Source organism: Lissotriton helveticus, chromosome 11 (genome assembly GCF_964261635.1).
Source record: "Lissotriton helveticus chromosome 11, aLisHel1.1, whole genome shotgun sequence".
In the NCBI taxonomy this organism is placed as follows: Eukaryota; Metazoa; Chordata; class Amphibia; order Caudata; family Salamandridae; genus Lissotriton; species Lissotriton helveticus.
Window position 1 is genome coordinate 542,273,543 of NC_136072.1, and position 24,210 is coordinate 542,297,752.

Genomic DNA, 24,210 nt, shown 5'->3' on the forward strand with positions numbered 1-24,210 from the left:
CGATGGATTTGGGCCCAGATCTTTGGACTGGGGTGAATGTGTGACATTGATCCACATTCTGTCCATCATTGTTGTGTTTGCAGTTACCGCTCTAAGTGTACTGGGGATGCTCAGACGTGAGTCCCAGGCACTCCACACCACTGGAATCAAGCTAGCCGGGCTGAAGAGAGGTGTTACCTCGAAACCGGGCCGGTCCTCGGATGCTTGTTTCCGTTCTGGGAAGGACATGGCTTTTGTAGTTCGGACTGGACTGTTCCCATGGGGCACAGGGTCAGCGCTGATTTGCATATCGCCATTGTCTAACCCAGGGTGGCGTGGAGTGGAAAAACGATGGATTTGGGCCCAGATCTTTGGACTGGGGTGAATGTGTGACATTGATCCACATTCTGTCCATCATTGTTGTGTTTGCAGTTACCGCTCTAAGTGTACTGGGGATGCTCAGACGTGAGTCCCAGGCACTCCACACCACTGGAATCAAGCTAGCCGGGCTGAAGAGAGGTGTTACCTCGAAACCGGGCCGGTCCTCGGATGCTTGTTTCCGTTCTGGGAAGGACATGGCTTTTGTAGTTCGGACTGGACTGTTCCCATGGGGCACAGGGTCAGCGCTGATTTGCATATCGCCATTGTCTAACCCAGGGTGGTGTGGAGTGGAAAAACGATGGATTTGGGCCCAGATCTTTGGACTGGGGTGAATGTGTGACATTGATCCACATTCTGTCCATCATTGTTGTGTTTGCAGTTACCGCTCTAAGTGTACTGGGGATGCTCAGACGTGAGTCCCAGGCACTCCACACCACTGGAATCAAGCTAGCCGGGCTGAAGAGAGGTGTTACCTCGAAACCGGGCCGGTCCTCGAATGCTTGTTTCCGTTCTGGGAAGGACATGGCTTTTGTAGTTCGGACTGGACTGTTCCCATGGGGCACAGGGTCAGCGCTGATTTGCATATCGCCATTGTCTAACCCAGGGTGGTGTGGAGTGGAAAAACGATGGATTTGGGCTCAGATCTTTGGACTGGGGTGAATGTGTGACATTGATCCACATTCTGTCCATCATTGTTGTGTTTGCAGTTGGAGGTCGAACAAGCCATCCTAGGAGGCATCGACTCTGCTGCTGCCCTCTCAACCAATTTGAACATACTAACCTACTCGAAACCAATTTTCCGAAATACGAAAGCAGCCCTTCTTAAAATTGATAAATTTCTCGAACACAGCGTTCGTCGCTCGGGATGGGAGTCCTTATGGCATAATCGATCAGTACTTCATAAGGGCAAGCCACTGTACAATCCACACTGAATAAAAAAAGGCATCCTCTTCCCGCACCAACTATTCAAAGGGTCATACTCTATCCCGTTTAAAGACCTTCAATCCACTTACAATCTCGAACCAATAGAGTTTTACACCTTTTTAAACATAAAGGCAGCAATCACTAAAGCAAAGTTTTCACTTTCACCTCCATCTCTCCCATTGTACCTCTATAGATTAAACAACATAGGCCACCAGGTGTCCTCACTGTACAGACTCCTACGCCCCCAGCATTCCAACCTAACCACACCGCTCACGCAGTTCTGGTCTTCATTTTCCTCTGTGCCGATTTCGGAGGCTGATTGGGTCAATATCTGGGACTCCTGTATGCATCACAAAGTTAGCCCTTCTTTATCCCAGACCAAATATTGGCTCCTTCATAAAGCCTTTTGGACACAGGCGCGTCTCTATGCTCATAACATACGCCCAGACGCCTTTTGCTGGAACTGTAAACGGGCAGAAGGTGACTTAGCTCACCTCATTCTCCATTGCGATTGTGTGGTCCCCTTTGGGACAAGATCTTCTAATTCATTAGTAAAGTTTTCCCCATCTCTCCGTCCAGAGAGCTGCCCTATCTGGTCTTCGGCTTTTTACAAGATACCTCCCTTTGTGCCGATGACAGGGCGCTACTAGATCTTCTGCTCATAGCCGCGGTCGAAGTAGTCCTAAACAACTGGAAGGATACGAGCAAAGCAAACTTTGCCTGCTGGCTCAATTGGGTAATTAACCTCCGAGGAGCTGATAACATAGCGCTCCAGCAGTCACCATGGCGCCCCCCTAAGAGAAAGATGTGGTCTACCCTTGACAGTTACTATACCACCCATAAACCGCCTTAGATACCTATACCCCCCCCCTACACAATCAAACCGAGCCGACACTACAGGGTTTCGTGAGCTTGGCGCTATTCTACTAGCTCTGTGTAATCTGTAAACCTGAGCTCCAATCTCATGACATTATTGATACTACTGTATACTGCCGTTATTCACTTTTGTGTTGTATTATTTCATATTCGACTGCTGAAGATAGTTACATATGCCTCCATGGTTGCCATCCAAATGCGCATGTGAACTAAGCCCCGACTCCTTCAGACCTGCTCCTATGCCGGCTTCACACATGTATCATTCTGAATTATTATGTATTATTTTGTACTACTCTACTCTTATATACTATTGTAATGTATTATTTGTATATTGTTTGATACTGAAACTCCCAATAAAATATTTTGAAATAAATCTCCCCCTTTTTATAGTCCTTGTTGTGAGTAGTTGGCCTGGTATATGATGTTCACTATTCTAGTGAGCACCTTGCACCAGCCCAAACAACCCTTATGGTGATGGTTGTAAAGTCAACCTTATAGACCAGCTATCCTAGTGGTAGCATGGACAAAGCAGTCTTAGGCTAATACTTCAGAGAGCATGTGAAGCCAATTGTTTTACCAATTATAATCCCTTGAATACCAAATGAAAGGACACCACACAAGGTATATATCAAATATATATGTATTTATTACTAACACAACCCCTCTGCACTCTTTATGAGGTCAGAGTTCGAGATACAGCACAAGTTACTCAATAAGCATACTATAAGTTGCACAAATACAATTCTGCCCTATGGGGCCTCACGAACCATATACTAAAGAAATGGTATAAGAACCACTTTAGGAAAGGTGAGTAGGCCTAGGGCCTAGGAAATCGCTGGGGCTACACTGATCAACCAAGGGATTGGAAGTAGGAGACCGTGTGCAGTGTCTAAACACACACGCAAGTTACCATAGACATTCAATGGGAACGTAAAAGTTACAAAGTAGTTGATTTCGGACACTTCCGGGTGGACTACGGGAAAACCCTGTTAAACTAGGACACTTGGATAGTTGTTACCCACGGGAGCACCGGAGTGCTCGAATTACCTCACCCAGGGAAGCCGGGTGCATAGGTGTTCTTTCGTGTCGGGTTTCGTCGCTGAATCCTATGGAGAGCTGCAAGAAAGTGCTGCAGGCGACCAGGAGGAAAGTGTCCGGATAGATCCAAGGGTGGATCGGAGTCGAGAAGAACCTAAAAGCAGAGGGGACAGAGTCTGGGTCACTAGCCAGTGACCAGGAAGGAACCAGGAAGGAACCAGGCGATGTCGAGATGCAATCAGGTGAAGAAGTGAAGCTTGTCTCTGCAGCCACGTGGACCCGGAGGCGTCGACGACGACCAGGCACTGGTTACGAGCTGTCCCACGAAGGCTCTCGGTGACTGCGGTGTCGGTATCCGGATTGGACCCAAAAAGCCTTGGTAACTGCAACCCACGCAGGAAGTGAAGATGGGCTTCTGTTCAGACCAGCAAAGTCTGGAGCGCTTCTCTTTCACAGGGAAGCTGGAGCAAGGCTGGGGCAACCAGGCAAGCATTGTAAATTCAACAGGATGTCTTCAGAGGGGCCATTAGCCAACGGGCTAGCAACCACGAAGACGCGTCGAGCTGAAATGCAGGCGCAGGCCCCACGCGGCACTCGTGGAGTGTGGAGGGCTCAGCTTTGGTGCAAATGCTGCTCGGGTCTGGGGCTTCTCAATCCCCAATGCACAACTTCGAGGGTGCCTCAGAAGCTGCACAGGTAGCAAAAAGCAGGTAGTTCAGGATGTCCGGTCCCACGTCATTCGTGTCCGCCACGGGTCTCAGCTTTGCTGTGGATGTGGGTCGGAGTCAGAGATGTCTGGGAATCCAGTTCCTGGGTTGCTAAGTCTCCGGGATCCGGCTGGAGCGTCGACAAAGCAAACTGGCAAGTTACTGTTGGTGCCTGTTTGTACAGGGTGGTCACTCCTTGACCACAAGGGAGATGTCTTTAGTCTTCCAGTCGATATGGAAATTCGAAGGTCCAAGAGTTTGTGTCAGAGTTTCTTTCCAGGATAAATCTAAAGTCTCTAGACTCAGCTCCTATCTTTATACTAAACTAAGGGGCTGGATTACCTGCTAGGTCCCTCCTGTGGGTGGAACCTGGGAAGGGGGTGGTTACACCCCTTTGCCTTTGTCCAGTTTCACGCCAGAGCTGGGGCTGGAGTGCCCCAGCAACTGGTTTGAACCGGGCTAAGCGTGGAGCACCTTGTGTGCCCCAGGCAGTGTCTCATTTCTTTCAACCCACCCTGCCCCAATACACTAAAGTCTGTCTGGGGAGGTGCTAGCACCTCCCAAGGCAGGAAACCTATTGTCCAGGCTTCCCTTGCCGGAGTTTCGTCCAGCAGCAGGAGGTCAGACTCGTGTCTGTGGCAGCAGCATCCATTTTGTGATGCTGAGGCTCTGTTTAACTTTAACCGGGTAAAGTAGTAACTACAGGTCTTCTCCCTCTAGAAGGGTGGAATGCTACCCCCGCCGCCAGAACTGGCGGAGGGTAGTATTCCAAAGCGTATGACACCTTACACTACATGTTTTGGTAAAGCCAAACCAAAGTTAGCAATAACCGCGAGGATTATAATGCACTTAAGAGTATATGGTATGGCTATATCATAGAACAGCTAGAAGGACATGGTTCCGAAAGCTGCAGACAGGCTCAGCTCATGCTAGAGCACCATCTCACATAAAACCAAGCACTCTGCCTCCAGGATTGTTAAGGCCTGCCATAGGAGTGACTTACAGGTATATATGTGTCTATATATAAGGGTAGATATAAGTATACTATATCTAAGCAAGGGGTGATTACACGATCTTGCCCAAGCTGAGTGTTCAGCCTGTGGTGTCAGTTTGGATGGCCAGCCAGGGGTGGCATAATACATGCTGCAGCCCCTGGTAGGCCTTGGATGCACCTATGCCCTTGGTACACTATACAGGGGCTCACAAAGGTCACCCAGTATCCAATTAGATATGTACCTAAAGTACATGGAGTTCTTTTTACAGAGAGAGCAGATAGCCTGGGGACCTGAATAGCAGGATCCCAGGTCAACTAAGTCAAAAACCAGGTAAACACTAGGCAGAAAGTTGGGGTAACCATATAGTCAGATATCCACCTTCCTACACTTTTCCAGACACCAAATGTAATTTATGGACTGAGTCTTTGAAGTTTTATGTTGGGGTTCTGCTTCTTTTGAAGAGAGTGACCAGAATTCACAGCTGGATTTCATCCAGTGAGATGTGCATCAAAAGATTATTTCTGTGCTCCCAGCACTATTCTTTGTGATTCCATTATCCGCCATACCTTCTTCCTGAGATGTGTCCTAGCCCTTCCTTGGGGCAGCAGGAGCAGGGGGGGGGGTGTCTGTGTGTTTCTCCTTTCCTCAAGTGCATGTCCTACCCAGCTCACAGGAATGCAGAAAAACACAAATCTGTCTGGGGGTCTTCTTCTACTCCTCATGTCTTCAACAGGAAGGCCTGGGTTTCCCACAATGGAACCCAAGGTTCTCTATGTAAGGTGCCACTGCAGGCACACTTGCAATCCGTGTGCTTTCACAGCACACATACTCTCTAGTACAGTAAACTCCATTCATTATGCCACTACAGACACATACATTCAGCACACACATTCAGTCTGCATGCATTGCTCAGTACCATAGCTTTTCAGTATTTTACCATGGGTGAGCTATTTGCAAACACACACACTGCCAACACACACTCACTATGTGTGCGCTGCACAACACTTCACCCTTCATGTATTGTACTTCCCTCAAGCAAACATATTATTATGCATGCACTGCACAGCACTACATCTCTCATTTAACGTATTCTTTACTGGCATACATAAATCCAGTACATGCAGTAACCACACTTATACTGCACAGTGCTGCTTTTACCCTGTACTGTACTCTTCTCAGGCCCAGCGCAGAGTCACTACTCCTGCGCTACACAGTACTCTACATCAACCTCATGTAGGCCAAGTAGAAGTTAAGAGCACAACAGTGGAACTTTAAAAAGTTGAGTAAACGTGTAGGCCTCACTACAGTTACACGGGATAAAAAAGACCTATTCACTTCTATGGATCACTACACCGTATGCTGCTGTGCTCATGCTGCTTAACTCCTGGTGAAGCCGGTAGCCTTCTAACACTATGAGGGTAGCGCTTTCCAACAAAACTGCACTCCGCTAGACAGGCCTATGTCATGGCACACACAAATAATCTGTGTCTGCCTCTGACAACAAAACTAAGCATTAGCGAACAAGACAACAGTATAGTTGGACACTCAGGACAAAGGTAGACATTTTTTACCATGCAGAGCAATTTTCCGTCTCAACAGCGACACTCAGTCTAATCTTAGTGATGAAGACCACCCTGGCTGCCATGGCGCCCTCTATCTCTTTTTCATCACTTCCGAATAAAAGCAAGGTTAATCCGCTTGCACAATATCTGTTTATGGGGTCAACCTTTCTGTAGGGTGGAATGTGGATTCTGGTATCATTGGAAGTAACAAACAGCAAAATATTTTGACCTTTAAAGGCCTATTCTTTTGTCTTATTTTGATAGTTTCATTTTCGTCAGTTCTAGGTTCACCCTGGAAGAAACCATTAAGGCCTGAGGTCCACGCTAGGGTTCTATCCAAAAGCTTGACAGAGGGGTGGTGTTGTACGCAACCAACATAGAAACTGAGACACAGGTCTCAGAATGGGTAGTTTAAAGTAACTGCACATTAAAGAGAATTTGACACAAGCTGCGTTTCAAGTAATTTAGGGTGATATAAAGATTAATGCGATCATCTAAATATACTTTTCCTAGTTTTCAGCAAAACCCTCGCTACAGCATGTCCAGGCACTTATTGTAGGATCTACAAGGAACGTTCATTTTCACACTGCCCGAACTTACTCTTGTATAAATTAGGATGTACATGTTTTAAAGATATTGCACTGGCTTTACATTGAACTTTGTGTGCCATTTAAATGTTTAGTTTGGTAGATGACTCCCTATTCTGTAACCACTTTCAAAAAGAACTGGCATACACCACCTCATTGATAGTCAAACACAAAAGGAGTACTGATTATCCAGTAACCAGTATATAAGTACTAGGATACCAGGAGCAAACAAGGCTACTCACTTGAACACTACCCAATAACATTTGCCTGCCTCAGGTCTCACAGACAAATTATGACAGACAGCACATAAAGGTGTTGGGGGAGAGAGGGAGGCTAGAAAAAGAGGTAGGAAAAACACTAGAAAGATTACCAGGGAAAAAGAAGAGCTGGGGTGGGGGTAGGGTGGGTTAGTGCTGGAGATGCATGGAAAGGTAGGAATGAAACCAGGTGTTGGGGGGAAAAGATTGAACCAGGGGAAAGGGTAGAATGTAAATAGTAAAAGGAGAAGAGGGAAGGAGTAGGTTGAAAGCAGTAAATGGAGAAAATTAAACCAAGGATGGGGTCGGAACTACTGGAAGGGAGTGAAACCAGAGGAAGGGAGTAAAACCAAAAACAAGGGGTGGACTAGAAAAAGCAGGGGATGAAACAAGAGAAAGGAGAGCTGGTCTAGAGAAACAGGGTTGGAAACTAGGTGTAGTGGTAAGTGTTTAGTGTACATCGCGCGGTGCACAGCGCGATGTCTATTCTAGGTTCTTATTTCCTCGCGTACTTCACGCGCTTTGTATTTCATCTTGTGTTATGTTTCAAATGTGTAGGCTCACGCATGATGAGTTCGTTCTGTGGACAGTTCTAACGTTGTGACCAGAGTCACCGTTGGGCTTTCTACTGGACGGATGCTTCATGTGCTGGGTGGAGTAATTTCGACAATAAACTACGACTACTTAACCTGTGGTATTCCTCGATTCCTTCATCTAACACTAGGCGAATGGGAAGGGGGTGAAGACAAGGAGGTGGCACATTTCAAAAGAGTGGTGATGGGAGAGTGAAGGAACTGGGGGTGAAAGAAACGGGTCGGGAGGGAAATATAGGAAATGGAGAATCGAACAAGGGAAAGGGCGGGTTGGGAATGAATTATGAGAAGGAGACAACAGAACCAGGGAACGTGGCAATCAGAGAAAAGGGCAAAAGGAAAGAAGGGGAATAAATCAGGGTATAGAGAGAGACTGAAACTAAGGAGAAGTAGGGGGATGAAACCAGAGAAAGGGGGTGAAAACAGATGCAGGAGAGGGAATTAAACCTGGCAAAGGAGGTGTGTGAATGAGTGAGAGATGAAGCCAGATGGGAATGAAATCAGGAAATAGGCGGAGGATGGTCGGAGAAATAGGGAAAGAAACAAAGCAAAGGTAAACCAGGAAATGGGAACAAAGAAGGCACAGAAAGGTGAAGAAACCATTGAAATTAGGAAGGGAATACAGCAAAATAGTAGGAGACAAAGAAAGTGCTAGTTGAAATCCAGGTAAAGGAGAAAGGAAACCACGCAAAAGTGCTCAGGAAAAGATGTGGAAAGGAAATTAGGAAATAGGAAGAGGTGGCAAAAAAACATAATGGAAACCGTGACTATGGGAAATGAAAGTGAGAACTAGAGTGCCGATGTAAAGAAAGGCAGCAAAAGAGATTGTAGAAGGGATACATGGTGGAGTGAGATCACAAGGAGAGAGACGAGCCCAGAATGTAAACATAAGGGAAAGGGAGAACAGATAACAAGGCAAAGACAAAGGCAATAGGAAAGGAAGTCAAGAAGATATGGGAAGGAATTCAGGAATGGGAACAGGGACCAAGAGAAGAGTGGTAACGGGGAAAAGAACAAGACAAAGGCAGCCAGGGGAAGAAATTCACAGAAAAGACATGGGAAGGGACCCTGCCTTGAAGCAACCACTTATTCTGGCCAAGACCTTTATCAAGCTTTTGTCAGTCTAACTAAGTACTGGCCTGCAGGACCACCTGTTCCTGAAAAACGGAGACCAAACACACAACTCTGCAGAATCTCCATCTACCTGACCTAGATCCCTCCCCTATTCCAGTAACAGAGAAGTCAAGGTTAGCAGATTGTGCAACCTACCACCATACGAGGAAGGCGGACAATTAACGTTTGAGGGGCTAACGTACGTTTTTTATGCCATGCAGGGCAAATTGGTAGAACTGAAGATTTACTAAATATCTTCTTTATAGGGCAATGCATTTGTTTCACCCTGCAAAGAAATACTAAATTAGTGGACTCACTGGGTGAGAAGAAACCAGACACATACCAACAAATGTCATTTGCACCCACCTTTATGAGTTCAAGAACTACAAAGGGCTCATCTGCAGGTACCTTGCTCCCACTTAGCACAGCTGATAATGTCCATTTCAAGGGCTTAACCACGAGCAGCCCCACTCCCCATGAGATCCAGCCACTTTCCACTCCAGCCACAAACTGCGTTTCCTTCTGCAGCTCGCCACGCCTGGAACAAGTGAGAAAGGGAAAAGCAATGGAATGAGAAACAAAGCAAAAGGAAAGTTTGGGACAAACTAAGCCTGGAGAACCAAAGCATTTGCTGCTATGGAAGCTCAGTGTAACTCCAGCGTCACGACATGAGGTTGCCAGTAGTAGTTATAGTTACAGCCTAGTTTCTATCAAAAAGGTGATTTTCAGTTGTTTACCTCTTAGGTGGGGGTTGATGAATCATCATGAAATTTTACCCAAAAGTGTGCCGGTACTTGAGGCACTGTCTGCTAAGTTTTGGGGTGGTTCGTCAAGCAGGGGCCGAGAACAAAGTGGGGTCCCAAAACGTGTTTTTTCCATGTTCATTCCCATAGGAGTTTTGAACGAGCTTACAGCATGAACCGTTGGACGGAATTACACCAAATTAGGCAGGAAGCTAGATCCTGGTACGCAGATAGTGCTTTGTGTACTTTGGTATAAATCCATTCAGTAGTTTGGGAGATAGTTAATGGAAAACACAGTTGTATATCTGGGGATGCAGATAATTTGCGGTTCTACCTGCAAATTGTCCACAAATCTGGAGGTGAAAGAATGGCCCTGATTGGCAGACGCAGCTTGAAAGAAAAGTTGTGGCCGCAATTCTGTTTCCTTGCATAAGCTAGGTGAGGGGAAAATACACTGTAAAACAGACAGAAGGGGGCAGGATCTAGGTATCCTGACCACAGAGGACGCATAGAGGGGACCCTGAGGGATCCCTTATGACTGTAAAATGTAGTTTGCAATTCCTCGCTGAAATTTACTATCCGCAGATCCTATGCGAACTTTTCCCCCAGCAACAAAAAAAAAAAAAACATTGAAATTCACTGATAAAACCAGAGGGTACAGGGTAGTTATAGTCACGCTGACTTTTTAGCCATACATACCATAGAAATTCAGCAGTAAAGTTATACTTATCTGAAGTAACTATAACTCGTGCCATTAAGTAACTTGCGGCAACAAGTCATAGTTTCTTAACATAAGTATAACTGCTGAATTTCTTTGGTTCTGTATGGGTAAAAAGTCAGCATAACTATAACTACCCTGTATATTCTGGTTATATATATATATATATATATATATATATATATATATATTTGCACAACAAATCAGCTTCTCTTCTCGAGCCGAAAAATGGAAAGCATTCTGGTCATCCGATTCAAAAATGTGTTTATTGGCAGACCGCCTGCCCCTCCAACAGACGTGTTTCGCCTTGCGGCTTCGTCAATTTTTAAAAAAAAAAATATATATATATATATATATATATATATATATATATATATATACACATATATATACATACACATATATATACACACACACACACACATAGATATATATATATATACACATACACCTGTTAATCAATTGCAAATGACTTGTTCTTTTTCTAATGCTATCTCTACTTTTACTGAATTAGGCCCGATATGCTTCAGAAATATTAATCATATATGTCTTCCTTGAGAACTTCTCATTTAAAAGAGGTTGGTAGTAATAGCTGCCGAGTGTGCCTTATTCTGAGAGTGGGCTTCTTCATTTACGGACAATCTATATACATGTTACAGTTTATGAAACAAGGAGTGTGGCATTGCAGTATATATTATATATATATAAAAATGTTCTCTAAAAAATACAAGTATTAAAGAGAAAGTTATAGATAGAGCTGGTAATAATATCTTACTTTACATTTAAAACCCTCAGAAATTTACTGAAAAAGGTTAAAGTGACGTTACAGTTAGGTGAAAATGCAATGTCAAGTGAGGTCCTAAGCGATACATGGTGAAGCCGCGACTATTTTTGATTTTTGAATTTATTTGTTTTACATTCTGTGTGCCCGTGTCACCCTCAGCCTACCTTTTTTTTATGGCATCCCAGGGAATCCACTTTCATGCTGACTTTCCATTCAGTTTTGTTTTGGTGGCCCCCTGGCACATACACAATTCCCAGATATTTAAAAAAGATAGTGTGCCCCCACCCCTGAAGGATTCTAAATGAAAAAGACAAGGACTCATTTATTTTTACCACGGTACTTCTAAAGAAAAAAATACTGTTTGGGCCCCAGGTGGTGTCCTTCTGGAACAACCCCACAACGACCAAAGGGGTGTGGGTACCATTACCCTGCATCCCTTTATGTCATTTTACTTTGCAAGACACAGGGACTGAGTCCTTGAGTCCTAAAATGATTGCCAAGCAGCTTCGTTGATGTAAGTCAGCCAATCAGATCTTATCTTTTGATCTGCCGGTCCCACGGAATTTACGCATCTCTAGTTATCTATACATTTTTACCCTTCATTTCTCTAAAACTACATAACAGATTTGCACCAAATCACATTTATCATGCTTTCTGAGTGAAGATCTAGCTTTCTGCCAGATTTGGTCTAATTCTGCTCAGCTATTTAGGCTGCATCTGTGATTATGAATGAATTAATGGAATTAATTAAATAGTTTTATAGAGCACGCAATACCAGAAGGTGTTTTAGCGCCATACGGATGAAACCAGGAAAACGTCTGACTGGGGACACACCATTGCTGTAGCTCTATAGCCTATTGAGCAAACAACCAGGTTTTCAATTGTTTTCTGAATTGCTGCAAGATGGATTGCGAGCGTAAAGCAAGAGGCAAGGAATTCCATAGTTTCCCCTCACATTACGAGAGCATTCTTCCGCCCCATTTTACTTTCTTAATTCTTGGGACAGTGATCATTTGTGCAGAACTCGAGCTAAGGTTCCTACTAGGAGCGTACCAGGAGAGCTGATTTTGGAGGAAGGTCGGGCTAACTTTATATAGGGCCTTATGGATTATGCACAGCGCCTTAAATTACATCCTCTTTTCCACGGATTAAAGTTCCTATGGGAAATTGCATGGGGGTAGCCATGTTTTGGGCCTTCCCTTTTTATCGATCTGCCCTTGACGGATTACCCTGAAACTTTCCAGGAAGAAGCTGGGGTGGATGAACCTTTTTTGGAAAGTTTTATAAAGATCCATCAAACGGCACCAAAATTATTAACAAACCCAAATATCTATTTTTTTATGGAAACTTAGTCCCAACTACATTGTGGACACTGACTAGGGGGCATGACCGTTTGCCTACATTCCAGAGATTGGATTTACCCTGTAATTATTGGCGACGGAGGTGAGGAAGGCAGATGAGGGAGAAATTCACCTCTCTTTGGAAATTCCAGACTCCGTGCGAGAGAGGGTCTATAGTGTGGCAGCAACAATGAAGAGCAAGGGTTGCTAGAGCATATAATGTTATGTGATATGCACGTAGCTATTAAAAAAAATTTAAAGAGTGGATTGCACTGATAGTAAAAAGAAAACAATATGAATTTTAAACTATGATGTTGTGATGCTACCTTAGCATTAGCAAGTATTGCACCACAGTTTACAGCATAATTAACAACAATGGTGCATTCTAGTATTCGTAAGAGAATGTCACAAGCCACGTGGCATCACGGATTTAAGCACCTGGATTCTACTGACTGCAATCCTACTCACCTGTGAACAAGGCACTATTGCCGAAATTTGCAGCCACCGCCACGAAAAAATAAAACACTTGGATTTTATCCAGAATTGGGCTTCTGAGCTTCTTTCTTTTGTGCACTGCTGTGCTTTAATGGGTCTCACCATTCTCGTCAGCAGAGGCCGCCCTGCAAGGATGGGGGCCCCCTTCATGGAGGTTTGATATATATATCTATGACATTTGTGACTTTTACTATGGCTTCTACTAAGTGCAGAATTGCTGTGTCATGAATCATTTCATTCCTGTCTGTGCCACAACAGTGGTTTAGTGACATGATATTTTACAGTGGCTGGAGGAAGGGAGCCGAGCCCTGTTCCATCCAAGTCAGACTATTACAGTTATTTGTGAAGACTTTAGGTTGTTTCTGATTATTTATTCAGGAAGAGATTTTGTAGAGTGCTCAAACCACAAATTGCATTCTCAGAGCGGCGGCTGACAAAGGAAACACATTAATAGAATAACATTCAGGCGATACAGAAACATAGCAAGGATTCAATTCTGCAAAAGGAAAGACTAATGAGTCAGAATATGGAAACGCTTGACAATGAGGATGGAGCAATCAATAATCAGTCTTGAGAGTCTGATTAGCTGTAAAAGTAGTAGTTCTATGACAATAAGGTGAAAGTCTGCCGATGACAGCCGAGCCCAGGCCATAGGAGAAGTGGAACAGGTGAATCTTTATGCTTTTTCTACATTTTAGGAAGTCTTTTCCTGATCTCAATGGCTTAAGAAGGCAGTCCCAAAGTGAAGTGCCATACAAGTGAAACAATCGCACCCCAAATATTTGTAGCTTTGGGGAATGGGCAGCCAAGAGGTTGACGGGGAGGATTGCGGATTACTTGTCGCATGATAGAGCTGAAAAGCTCTAGACAGGTAGTGAGGTGCAACACAATAACTGATTTCGTTAACAATTCATAGTGTCTGAAACTGGGACATCATTCTGGAGAGCTGCCAATGAAATGATCAAGGCAGGAGTGAAGTCGTCTTTGTGTTCGAGGCCAGAGATGAGCCTATTCTGATTAGCAATAAGATCAATAAGATGCAATAGGTACTGTTTGTATGACTGAATACAATATATTCCATTTTTATTTATGTTTATTCTGATGTGATGTATTTTCCAATTATGCATTGTTCTTTTGTAGCAAGCATACTTTGTCCCATCCTCTGTAGAAATTGAGCATAATATTGTAGTACTAGGTCGTGGTATTGATGTTTATTCGTTTTCTTAGTTACATGCTCATGACAAGATATGCTTTATCATTAACCTACACATAGCAATATATTTATTACATAGGGTTTCTTTTCAGAAAACGTCTAAATATCAGTAAGGAAAGACAAAAAACTAAGGAAACATCATACCTTAACAAATGAAAAACCCATTGCTATAGCAACCTCACCTAATCATCTCCTCCAGCACCGTAGTCATCCCCAGGGGGGAGCTGCCCTTGCGTTTGAATAGTTCCTGCAGCTCTTTCAGGGTGAGGGACACTGCTCCATTGCGGCGTAGGGAGCTGACCACCAGCGGCACCCAGAATGCCATCTTGCTGTCCCATTCAGTGGCGTTTACATCCCGGCTCTGCTTGAAAGCCGAGAAGAGGAAGGCCATCCGCTCATCATCCTCCCACTCTAGGGGCAGGTCCACTAGGACTGACATTGTTGCCTTCAGGAGCGGCAGAACCCCACACTGTGGAAGGAGGATGTTGAGGGTGATGCTGATTAGAAGCACATGAATAATTAAGCAATCGCAAGAAATCATGCAGCAACTTTGTTCACCTGCAGAGAGTTCCAAACCTTGGCATTTACACATAAGCCCTCAATCCTGAACCAAATACATGCAACCCCTTTAAATGAAGGACTTAAATCTATCCCACATACATGCAAAGACCACCACGAAGATCATCCATGTATGGTATGATGCTTAAAAAAGCAAAAGAACAAAGTGTAAGGGAGGCCTAATCAAATAATCTACATTGGTTAGGATGGTAGCTGTCCTGTCTCGCACCAGACTATAGCCTCACTTGCCTTTACCTTTCTATCATTCATTGCTATATTCCACTGTATGACAATCAATCCAGGTCAAAGACCTCAAGCCAAAGCACAACATAAGCATTCATGTAAACAGACAACCCAGTGCTAGAAAGAGGTACACTTTTCCATAGCTCTGTACAAAAAAGACCCTTTAGTGTTCTTATTAGTACAGAATATTATATCAAAATGTTTTCCTGCTTAAGATTTTTTTCAAACGTAATAGGATAAACCTTAGTTAATACTCTGAAATAATCACAAATCCTCAAACAATGACCAGAGTAAGCACACACAAAAGGGTAGTGGGGTATAGACTGTGCAAGGTTAAGTGAACACGTCAAATGAAACATTATAAAAAATGACAAAGCTCAAGTGAGATTGTACAGCGACCACCCTCCACTGTCATTAGCGTAGACAAAGTCCACTCAATTAGAACAAAAACACATCAATTCCCGAGCTTCAGTCACTTAATAATCAAATGCAATCAATTGATCCACGCAGGGGTCTTGTCCATATATTTTCTTCTTTGTACTTTATTTGATGTTTGGTGCATAGAGAATCTTCTATTCTTCAGCAACAGAACAGATAGCCACAGATTATGCCAACACGTGTTTTATCCAGGATTAACCTAGGACTTCCTCAGGGCTAAAACAAACAAGCACATATTGTAATTTTAATCTAAAAACACCCTAAAACTTCTCACATAAGAGAAGAAAACCTCCACCGAAAAAAATCTCAAAGCAGAAGAAGAGAAAAAAATGCAGAAAAAGACCAGTGTGCTGTGCATAATTTCCAATGCTTGCAAACACTGTTCATGCTTAATATTGGTGTACAATGAGACTACGTCCATTGTCACCAAAGTCATGGATGCATCCCAGTTTATATCCATAAGAATATTAAGAATGTGTTTAGTGTCTTTTATATTGGAAGCCAGATTGATCACTTAGGGCTGCAAAAATATATCAACAAATTCCGAGATCTTCTCGGTTGGTCCCCCTATGCCTGACACTATTGGCCTCCCTGGCGGAGCAGTGGCATTTTTATGAATTTCTGGAAGAGTATATAATCACAGATATCTTGGTTTATCAATCATACGATATCTGTACTCCTTGTCATTCAGTACACCTTTACTGTTCCATTTCTTTCGTTCTGCATTGATGGTTCTAGTTATCTCAAAGATCGGGTTACAAGATCATTTTTTATAGCAGGCAACATATGCTAATTGGCCCAATATTTCTGTCTCATACACGGACCTATCCATTACAACAATGTTGCCGCCTTTGTCCTCCTCCCTAATGATGATCCCATCATTTGAACTTAGCTGGGTCAGGGCAATTTGTTCATTTCTTGTGAGATTGTAAGTATGTGGTGGTATTCTCTTATGCGTCATGGTGTCCTCCCATTTGTCTAGTTCCTTACTGACAATCTATGGAAAACCTCAATATTATTGCCACTCATCAATTGTGGTGTCCATTGCGACTTTGGTTTTACACCACTATCAACACTGACATCTGTGCAAAGTTCTAGGTCAGATGGTTGTCACACAAAGTTGGATACGAATTTATAGGTTTTTGGCTTTTGGTGCATCTCTTTATTTTTTTGGTCTTTATTCTTTTTCGTTGTCTCTTTTCCCTTTCCCCATTTGTTTTCTTCTTTTATCTTTTGTTTTCCTTGCTCTCCGTTCTTATGTTTCTTACTTTTCACTTATATATTCTACACAAAATTATGGATTGGAAATTATGTACAGCACATTGGTCTTTTCTGCATTTTTTCTCTCTTTTCTCTTCTTTTTCTTAAACATTTTTTCCTCTTTTTTTGCTTTCAGATTTTTCGGTGAAGGTTTTCTTCTCTTATGTGAGAAGATTAAGGGTGTTTTTAGATTAAAATTACAATATGTATTTGTTTGTTTTTAGCCCTGAGGAAGTCCTAGGTTACTCCTGGACGAAACACGTGTTGGCATAATCTGTGGCTATCTGTTCTATTTCTGAAAAATAGAAGATTCTCTATGTACCAAACATCGAATAAAGTACCAAGAAGGAATTATATTGACAAGACCCCTGCGTTGATCAATTGATTGCATTTGATTATTAAGTGACTGGAGCTCGGGAATTGATGTGTTAATGACCAGAGTAACCAAAGTATGGAAGATCTGATCTTAAATACAGCTCACGCTAGTCCAACTTGGAGAGCCTGAGAACATTCAGAGTTGCCACTCCTCCTAGAGATAGAATGTGTGCAGATCCACTCTATGCCGTTAGAAAATAAGAAAGCCAAAGCAATCGGTTTTATTACTTTTGAGACTAAGATGGCTAAATTAATGTGAGAACTAACACATGAAAGAACAAGGAAATATTTTTAATAGTAATCACTAATGCAGGAGAACATTTTCTTATTTGCATGAATTTCACACCAGTGTTTCTTCATGACAATTCACACCTTCAGGGATCTTGAAATTTTTAATTGTGGAGAAGCAAGCTGAGTAGATTACTTGTCACACAGATCCCTATGCAAAGAAACTAGTTACCTTCAGTTCATTACTCCACCAGAGCCTTTGAGTGATGCATTCCATATCACACTTCAGTAATGTTAATCCTGACATGCCATGAAAACTGTACAACGGCACTGTCCTGAGGTGCCAAACTACTTTACAGTGGGGCTAAAAGCAAAGTACCAAGTGATCTGTACTATATTGTAGCCCACTCTACAACACCACAGGCACAGCAATACACCATAGTCCTAAATGAGGTGTTTTGTTGCAGTCTGGAAGGCTTAATTGGCTGTTTCACTGAGAAGTGATGGGATCGAGAAACGTGAACATGCATCCCACCTTGAGTTCATCATTTGCTAGTTCTGTAGACCTTTGACTCCCACCTCAGCACAAGCATACGTGTGTGTGCTGGAAGACTTTTTGTGACATAAATTGTGACTCAGGGCAAGGCTCTGTGGTCTGGAAGGTCACACTAAGTGCAACGTCCCTATGGAGTATGAATATCAACAGCTCACTGAGCTGTAGATGACTGACAACAGTAAGATTTTAGAGGCAGGTAGAGACGGGCAATGGTAAGATTTTGGAGGCAGGACAGGTCATTTTATCTGTCTGTGCCATGGAGAGACGCTTACTGGCTTCTCCAGCATTTTTAAATTGGTCTGTCAGCTCCCTGCAATTGGGTTCTTCAACCATCCAAGCAGGACATGGATGTTGCCAGTGTACACATTACTTTCATGTGTAAAAGGTGGTCATTATGGGTGTTTAAAATTTGTGGATATCTCCACAGTGGAATCCATTTTGTTTTCCTACATCCAAGTGGTACCTAAGGAGGGTTTTGTAGAGAGCTACAGAGAGCAGATGTGCATTGGAGGACTTGTCTCCGACATTCAAGGGCTTCTTTGTAGTAGTGTGTTAGACTTTTGGAAGTGGAGAAGAGACAGTAGGCCAATTTGATTCATAAGAAGTTCAAACACAGGTTAACAGTTAAATGGGACAGCCTCTTGCTCTCATTTTGTTTCTCTCCTGATAGGAGACGCCCAACTCTGCCCCCCTCCCCCCCGCCCAATCTTCCTGCTAAAACCTGACAACTAAGACCATGGCTGGTCAGTCTGAGCGGAATAAGCAAAAGAACATGAACTGTCCAGAACTAATCTCAGAGATGACTGCTGGAAAACACAAAGACTGCCAAGTGCCAACTTTGGTATACAGATGGGACACAAACTTCCAGCTGGTGGGCCAACATTTCTCTACTAGAATCCCGGGCCACTACACCTGTGGTGAACAAGAATCTCTCTTTGCTCCAGGGTTAGCAAAACTATCACCAACTCCCCTAGGTTCTGGAGCAGAATCCTGTGGACTTCGAACCCCACTGCCAGGAGGGGCATCATGAACTGAACAGCTCACACGGGGATCCGAGTGTGCGATGGAGTTTGATTCTTTTCAAGATCTACTGAAGAAGCCAAGAAGCATCGGGATGCTAAAAGAATCCAGACCACAACCCACATTCCACATGAAAAATGAAATGTTGAGACGCAGAAAACCCCACATCGATGTTAAGGCCCGTGACAATTTCTGAGTATCATTGCTATAGCTCAGCTTATTATGGTGGTGCGTTTTGTGAATGTCTCGAGGCAGAACTCGAGCTACAAGACTGAGTGCGAGTACCGCAATCCCCAAAGTATACTTGCTGCTCAGTTTTGAACTCAAAACAAAGGTACGGTTAAGTCCCAGGACACCAGGTGCGAAAGGCTCCGATTGTAACTCTTATCTGTCCTGGAACTCCTGAAAAAGTTCCCACATACTGCATCTATAAGTATTCTCAAGCAGTACCTGCACCATGGTCACAAGCACCTCCACTGTAAGTCAGACCCAAAACCCTTTACTGTACATGCATGTCATGCAAAAGGCAACCCACTCTTCTCTAAGAATGTCCACAGAAATTCAGACAGAATAAATTACCTTCTGCATAGTGGGAGGGCTCCCCGCAAAAGGGAGCACATCTGCCAGTGGGTGAAAACTGCTGCCAATGGAACTAACCCTTTGTTCAAGGAGTCATAGCTTCTTCTGTGAGTCCCATGGACGACTAGCAGTCTTGAAAAGAGCTTACTCCAGCTTGCCTGCAGACAAGCATCTTGGTTTGATGCTAACAGTGTGGTTCAAGGTAAATGTCTTCGGAAATACTTCTACCTTTCCAGTGGCAGTCACAGGGAAGTGACCACTCTCACATCAGAGGACATTGGGCAAGCAGCTGCCTACCACCTCGGTAGAAAGATGCCATACTTAATTTCTTTCAAGCCAGTCATGAAAATCCCCCTAATGAATATCTTCTTCAGTGGTTGTTCAACAAGACCCTGCCTCCTGTTCTGGCTCCAGTGCCTGCTCACTGTTCTGAATCTATCGTCCCTTGCAACACTCCTGAACACTCTTCAGACTCAGAAAAGAGCAATTTTCAAACTTCGCTGCCTGACGCATAAAGCTCTGGCAGGTAAGGGACCCAAATACCTACAGGACAAATTGGTTCCTTATCATCCAGATAGAAACCTTTGATCAAGAAATCAGCTCCTTCTTCGCCCTCAACGCATTCGCACATCTAAGTACTGTGGACAGGCTTTTACATACCTGGCCCCTCACCACTGGAATAAACTCCCCTTTGTCATTGGGGCTTGTACTGGCTTCGCAGGCTTCAAAAACCTGGCTGTTCTAATGACTGCTCCTAACTTTTCTGTTACCTCAGCGCCAAGATGCCCCTTCAGGGAAGACTTGTGCGCTAAACCAAATAGTCATTAACATAACATAACAGTGCTGTGGGAAATGAACCCATGGTTCACAAATTCCTAGATCCTTTCAAGTCCACAGGCAGGGGGGAGGGGCTTTGATCCCACTCCTCAGGTAAAGACAAAATGCAAGCACACGAGGGGTCAAAAAAGGCTAACCAAATACAATCTGGTTATTCTATGCTCTAATAAACTGCCCTTTGGAGCACAGGTGATCTGAACCCTTAGATAGCTCATACAGTTACTGTTACCACACAGGCAGGTACAAATACAGGGTTTCTCTTTGTATTGCATCTGGCCTCTCTTCCGAGTTCTGTATTGTCTTTGCTTAATTGAGTAAAGGGAAGTGCTTGCATCTGGGAGGAGCTGCTTATCCTCACAAGGAGTTGCACTTCAATGACTTTGGCGAGAAGCACTTTTATCAGAACATGACCCTTCACCGCAAACATGATAACTAACTATTATCTCAGCTTGCAACAATATATGATATAGAAACTCAAGACTCAACTTCTTCCTTTATTTTTGAATTATGAGGACATTTTATTGATTCAAGGATCACCCCTACAACAACTGCCCCCAATAAACATAGAGTCTTAGTATTCTAATCCCCAAAAAGCATACCACACCAGCGTGCATTAAAACAGAGTATTCCCCTGAATAAAGTAAGCTGCTAGTTGAATATTAAGGTAGTCCCAAGACCCCCTTTCAACCAAACACTTTACTGTTCCCAAAAGTCAAGTATCCATAACCTTAGCTCCGTACTCGCCCCAAAGCTGTGCAACAGAAGAATGATGCAGCCACAGACGGGGTCCAACCTGCCTCTAAAAATACCAATGGGCCCGAAAGACCATGTGCATGATTTAAAAAAAGACCAAGTCAAGGAACATAAGCACCTGCACAGAGCTGCCAAGATTTTAAACTGTTAGGAGTGAACAATAATTAGCATAGGCGATGCTACCACAGGATGAAATATCACACAAGATTTGACTTGAATAAAAACAAAGAAAGTTACATCGGTAAGATGATAAAATAAATGTAAAATTAATAGAATTGACACCATCACAGTTGTAAATTCAATTGCGCTCAGTAATCAGCCTGGACTGTGTAGTGAAAACGGGTAGCTTCTTTATTCGCAGATAAGGGTACATTTAGGAAACATCAGGATCTGTTGTTGGTTGCATGTATATATGTATAGGGTACCCCCATCAGGAGCATAGGAAGCCCCTGCTCAGCCTCTGGTCTCAACTGGTGTAACTGTCAGATCAACTTTTCAGGTGACACATTACAAATCCCATGCAGCATCACACTCAGGCTGGAGCAGGAAAACATCGAACACAGGAAAGCAATATAGTACAACAACGTTACTAAAAAGAATGAGCTTCAGGATTACAATTGCACACCAGCATATGCTGATGTCCATATTAAATGTTGAACATACATCATACTAAGGAAAGAAGACGCACTGCTCGTAATTCAAAACCACTCCTCCCACCAAATGAAGAATTTATTGGGGGCTGCATCTGTTGTGTGAGGGCTCCCAGCACCTCCTACAGCTACCAGAAGCTGTGTTTCACTCAGCAGTAGCCTGAGCAGCGCCTAATTTTAGAGTACGATTCTATCTTTTCTCAACAACTATGACAACTCTGCCTTTTGCGCGTGAGACCTCCAAATGTGGAAATCACTAGCAATTAGTGATACTTGAGGCATCTGCACCCCAATAGAAAACTGGACCATTTTTCATTGCCCCCACGGACTATCAGTGGCTAAGTTCCACGCACTGAGCTATGTGGCCAAACTGTCCTCCCGTACTAACAGCCCCTTCTCTCGCTTTTCCCAAATACGCCTCGGAATTAAACCAACCACATACCCTGTACCTGTAAATGTCTGGGAAGCTCGCTGTCCAGGACTATTGCTTTTGTGTACCCTGCTCCACTCCCGGAAGCGTTGGTACACATTGTTAACAGGGACGCCACTGCGCATGCGCAGCGAGGGAGCCTCTCATTGGCCGCCTTCTCCTTGAGCCTTTGCTGAGAGCCTGAGACTGTACAGTGCGTGCCCCAAAGACAGCGACGAAAAACCCTGGATTTATGTATCTTCCTCAGTTTGTGTTTTTCGGGATCACCCTGTTGTGTCTGTTAGTGCGTATCACAACATCTGCCTCAATTATGGAGCTCTGTGCCCTGGCTCTCTCTTAAGGGTAATACGGGTAGCTATAATCCTTTGGGAGCGTGGTCTCAGACCCGTGAAGAGCTGGGAAGGGGGTCGCGTAACTAAGAAACTCGTAGGCTTTTTTTGTACATTGATTTATGCGAGCAACTACAGTTGCCTGTATTAAAAAATAAAAACAAGTGATGCAGTATCATCGCCGTTGTGTGGGTTGAGCTTGTTTACGATTTCTTTTTGTAGTCGGTTGCGCTTGTCCTCAGAGAACGTCCTTTGTACACTTGCATAGTGTTGCAGGGCACTGAGGGCAGAGGAGAGACCGGAGCATATTTATTTATTTATGCATTTTTATGAAGCGCAGACTTTACCCGAAGGTGTCAGAGCGCTATACAATATAACCGGTTACTTTACATGAGAGAAATGTTACAAAATAGAACGTACAAAAAAATAGCAGGACACAATATCAAACACAGCAAGCAAGGAATGTACACAAAATAGAATGTACACAAAATAAATAAATAATACACATTTACAATGACTAACGAACTTCCTGGCGGGGTCTGATAATGAAGGAATTAGTTCTGAAAGTGTCTTTGGAATAGAAGAGATTTGGAGAGGTGTTAATCCTGGTCAAGCCTTTGAAAGGACAGTAGTGCGGGAGAAGGCAGTAATATATCGTGCTGATGACCCCTTTCTTCTCACTGCCACCCTTTAGGATGCTTTTATGAGAGAGTGTTGGGTCAGTATGGAAAGGTGCAGGGATTGTTAGTAATAAAAGAGGTACATTGACAGGAGAAAGGAGGAGTGATGTAGAGGTGGACAGACAGGGATGAAGTAGGTATTTTATTGTCCAAGTTTAAATAGTTTTAGTACTGGCATTTAGCCAATGCCCAGAAGTCTAGATCAGTGTTTCCTAAACTTTTTAGAACCACAACCCACTTTTTAGTGCGACAAACGTTTGTGATCCGTCTAGCTTTAATGTACGAGGCAAGTGTTATTTTAACCCCTTCCATGCTGATGACGGCCCCCAGCCGTCATGCACTACAGTGCTCGTGTGCTGATGACGGCTGGGGGCCGTCGTGACCGCACCCGCGCGGAAATCTTCAGCACAGGAGCAGAATCGGCCCAGCATGGAAGGGGTTAATGTAATAAAACATGGCATGGTAGTGCATTGTTTTTTGCAGACAGCACATTTTCCATTGAAATGGTCACTACTTTTGCACCGACGTACAGTTTTATGATAAATCTATATAGCACACAAGTAATGTGTGGAAATCAGTTATCAATGAATATTTATTAATTGTGCATCACAAGTAAAGTGTCTTGATTTGTTCTGATCCTATTAAAATCTTTGTTTCCATCACACTTCATAATTACCCAAAATTTGCTTCATTTTGCTTTCCTAACTGCTGAATGTGTACAGATCGATGTAATGTGGTGGACTCGGACGTTCTAAGACATCTAAAAACCTATAGCAGCTGTCACGTGCCTGGGAACTTATGAGGTTGTAACTATATATGGAATCGATGATAAAAATCTCAGTAACTCTTGTACTCCCAGAGAATTAATGGGACACAATTTGGTTTGGATGAATCGTCCCCCTTCTGTCGCAAGTTGAACATGGTTGACATGAGATGAAAACATAGACTTTTTGGAAAACTTACTATTAT

The 24,210-nt window shown here is 43.5% G+C and overlaps 1 protein-coding gene across 3 annotated transcripts in view; it reads right to left on the minus strand.

Annotated features, from left to right (window-relative positions):
• Positions 1–22,383, minus strand: part of CHMP7 (charged multivesicular body protein 7) — a 78,946-nt gene extending 56,563 nt beyond the window's left edge. For 2 of the 3 annotated variants that reach the window (XM_078666253.1, XM_078666255.1), the window contains exons 1-3: positions 22,252–22,383; positions 14,488–14,774; positions 9,379–9,550 (exon numbers count right to left, since the gene is read on the minus strand). In XM_078666253.1, the coding sequence (XP_078522379.1) occupies positions 9,379–9,550; positions 14,488–14,774; positions 22,252–22,332 (540 nt within the window). In that variant the 5' untranslated portion in view covers positions 22,333–22,383. Of the gene's footprint in view, positions 1–9,378; positions 9,551–14,487; positions 14,775–22,244 lie in introns of all 3 variants that reach the window. The other variant, XM_078666254.1, reaches the window with a different exon arrangement.
• Positions 22,384–24,210: the final 1,827 nt, after the last annotated feature.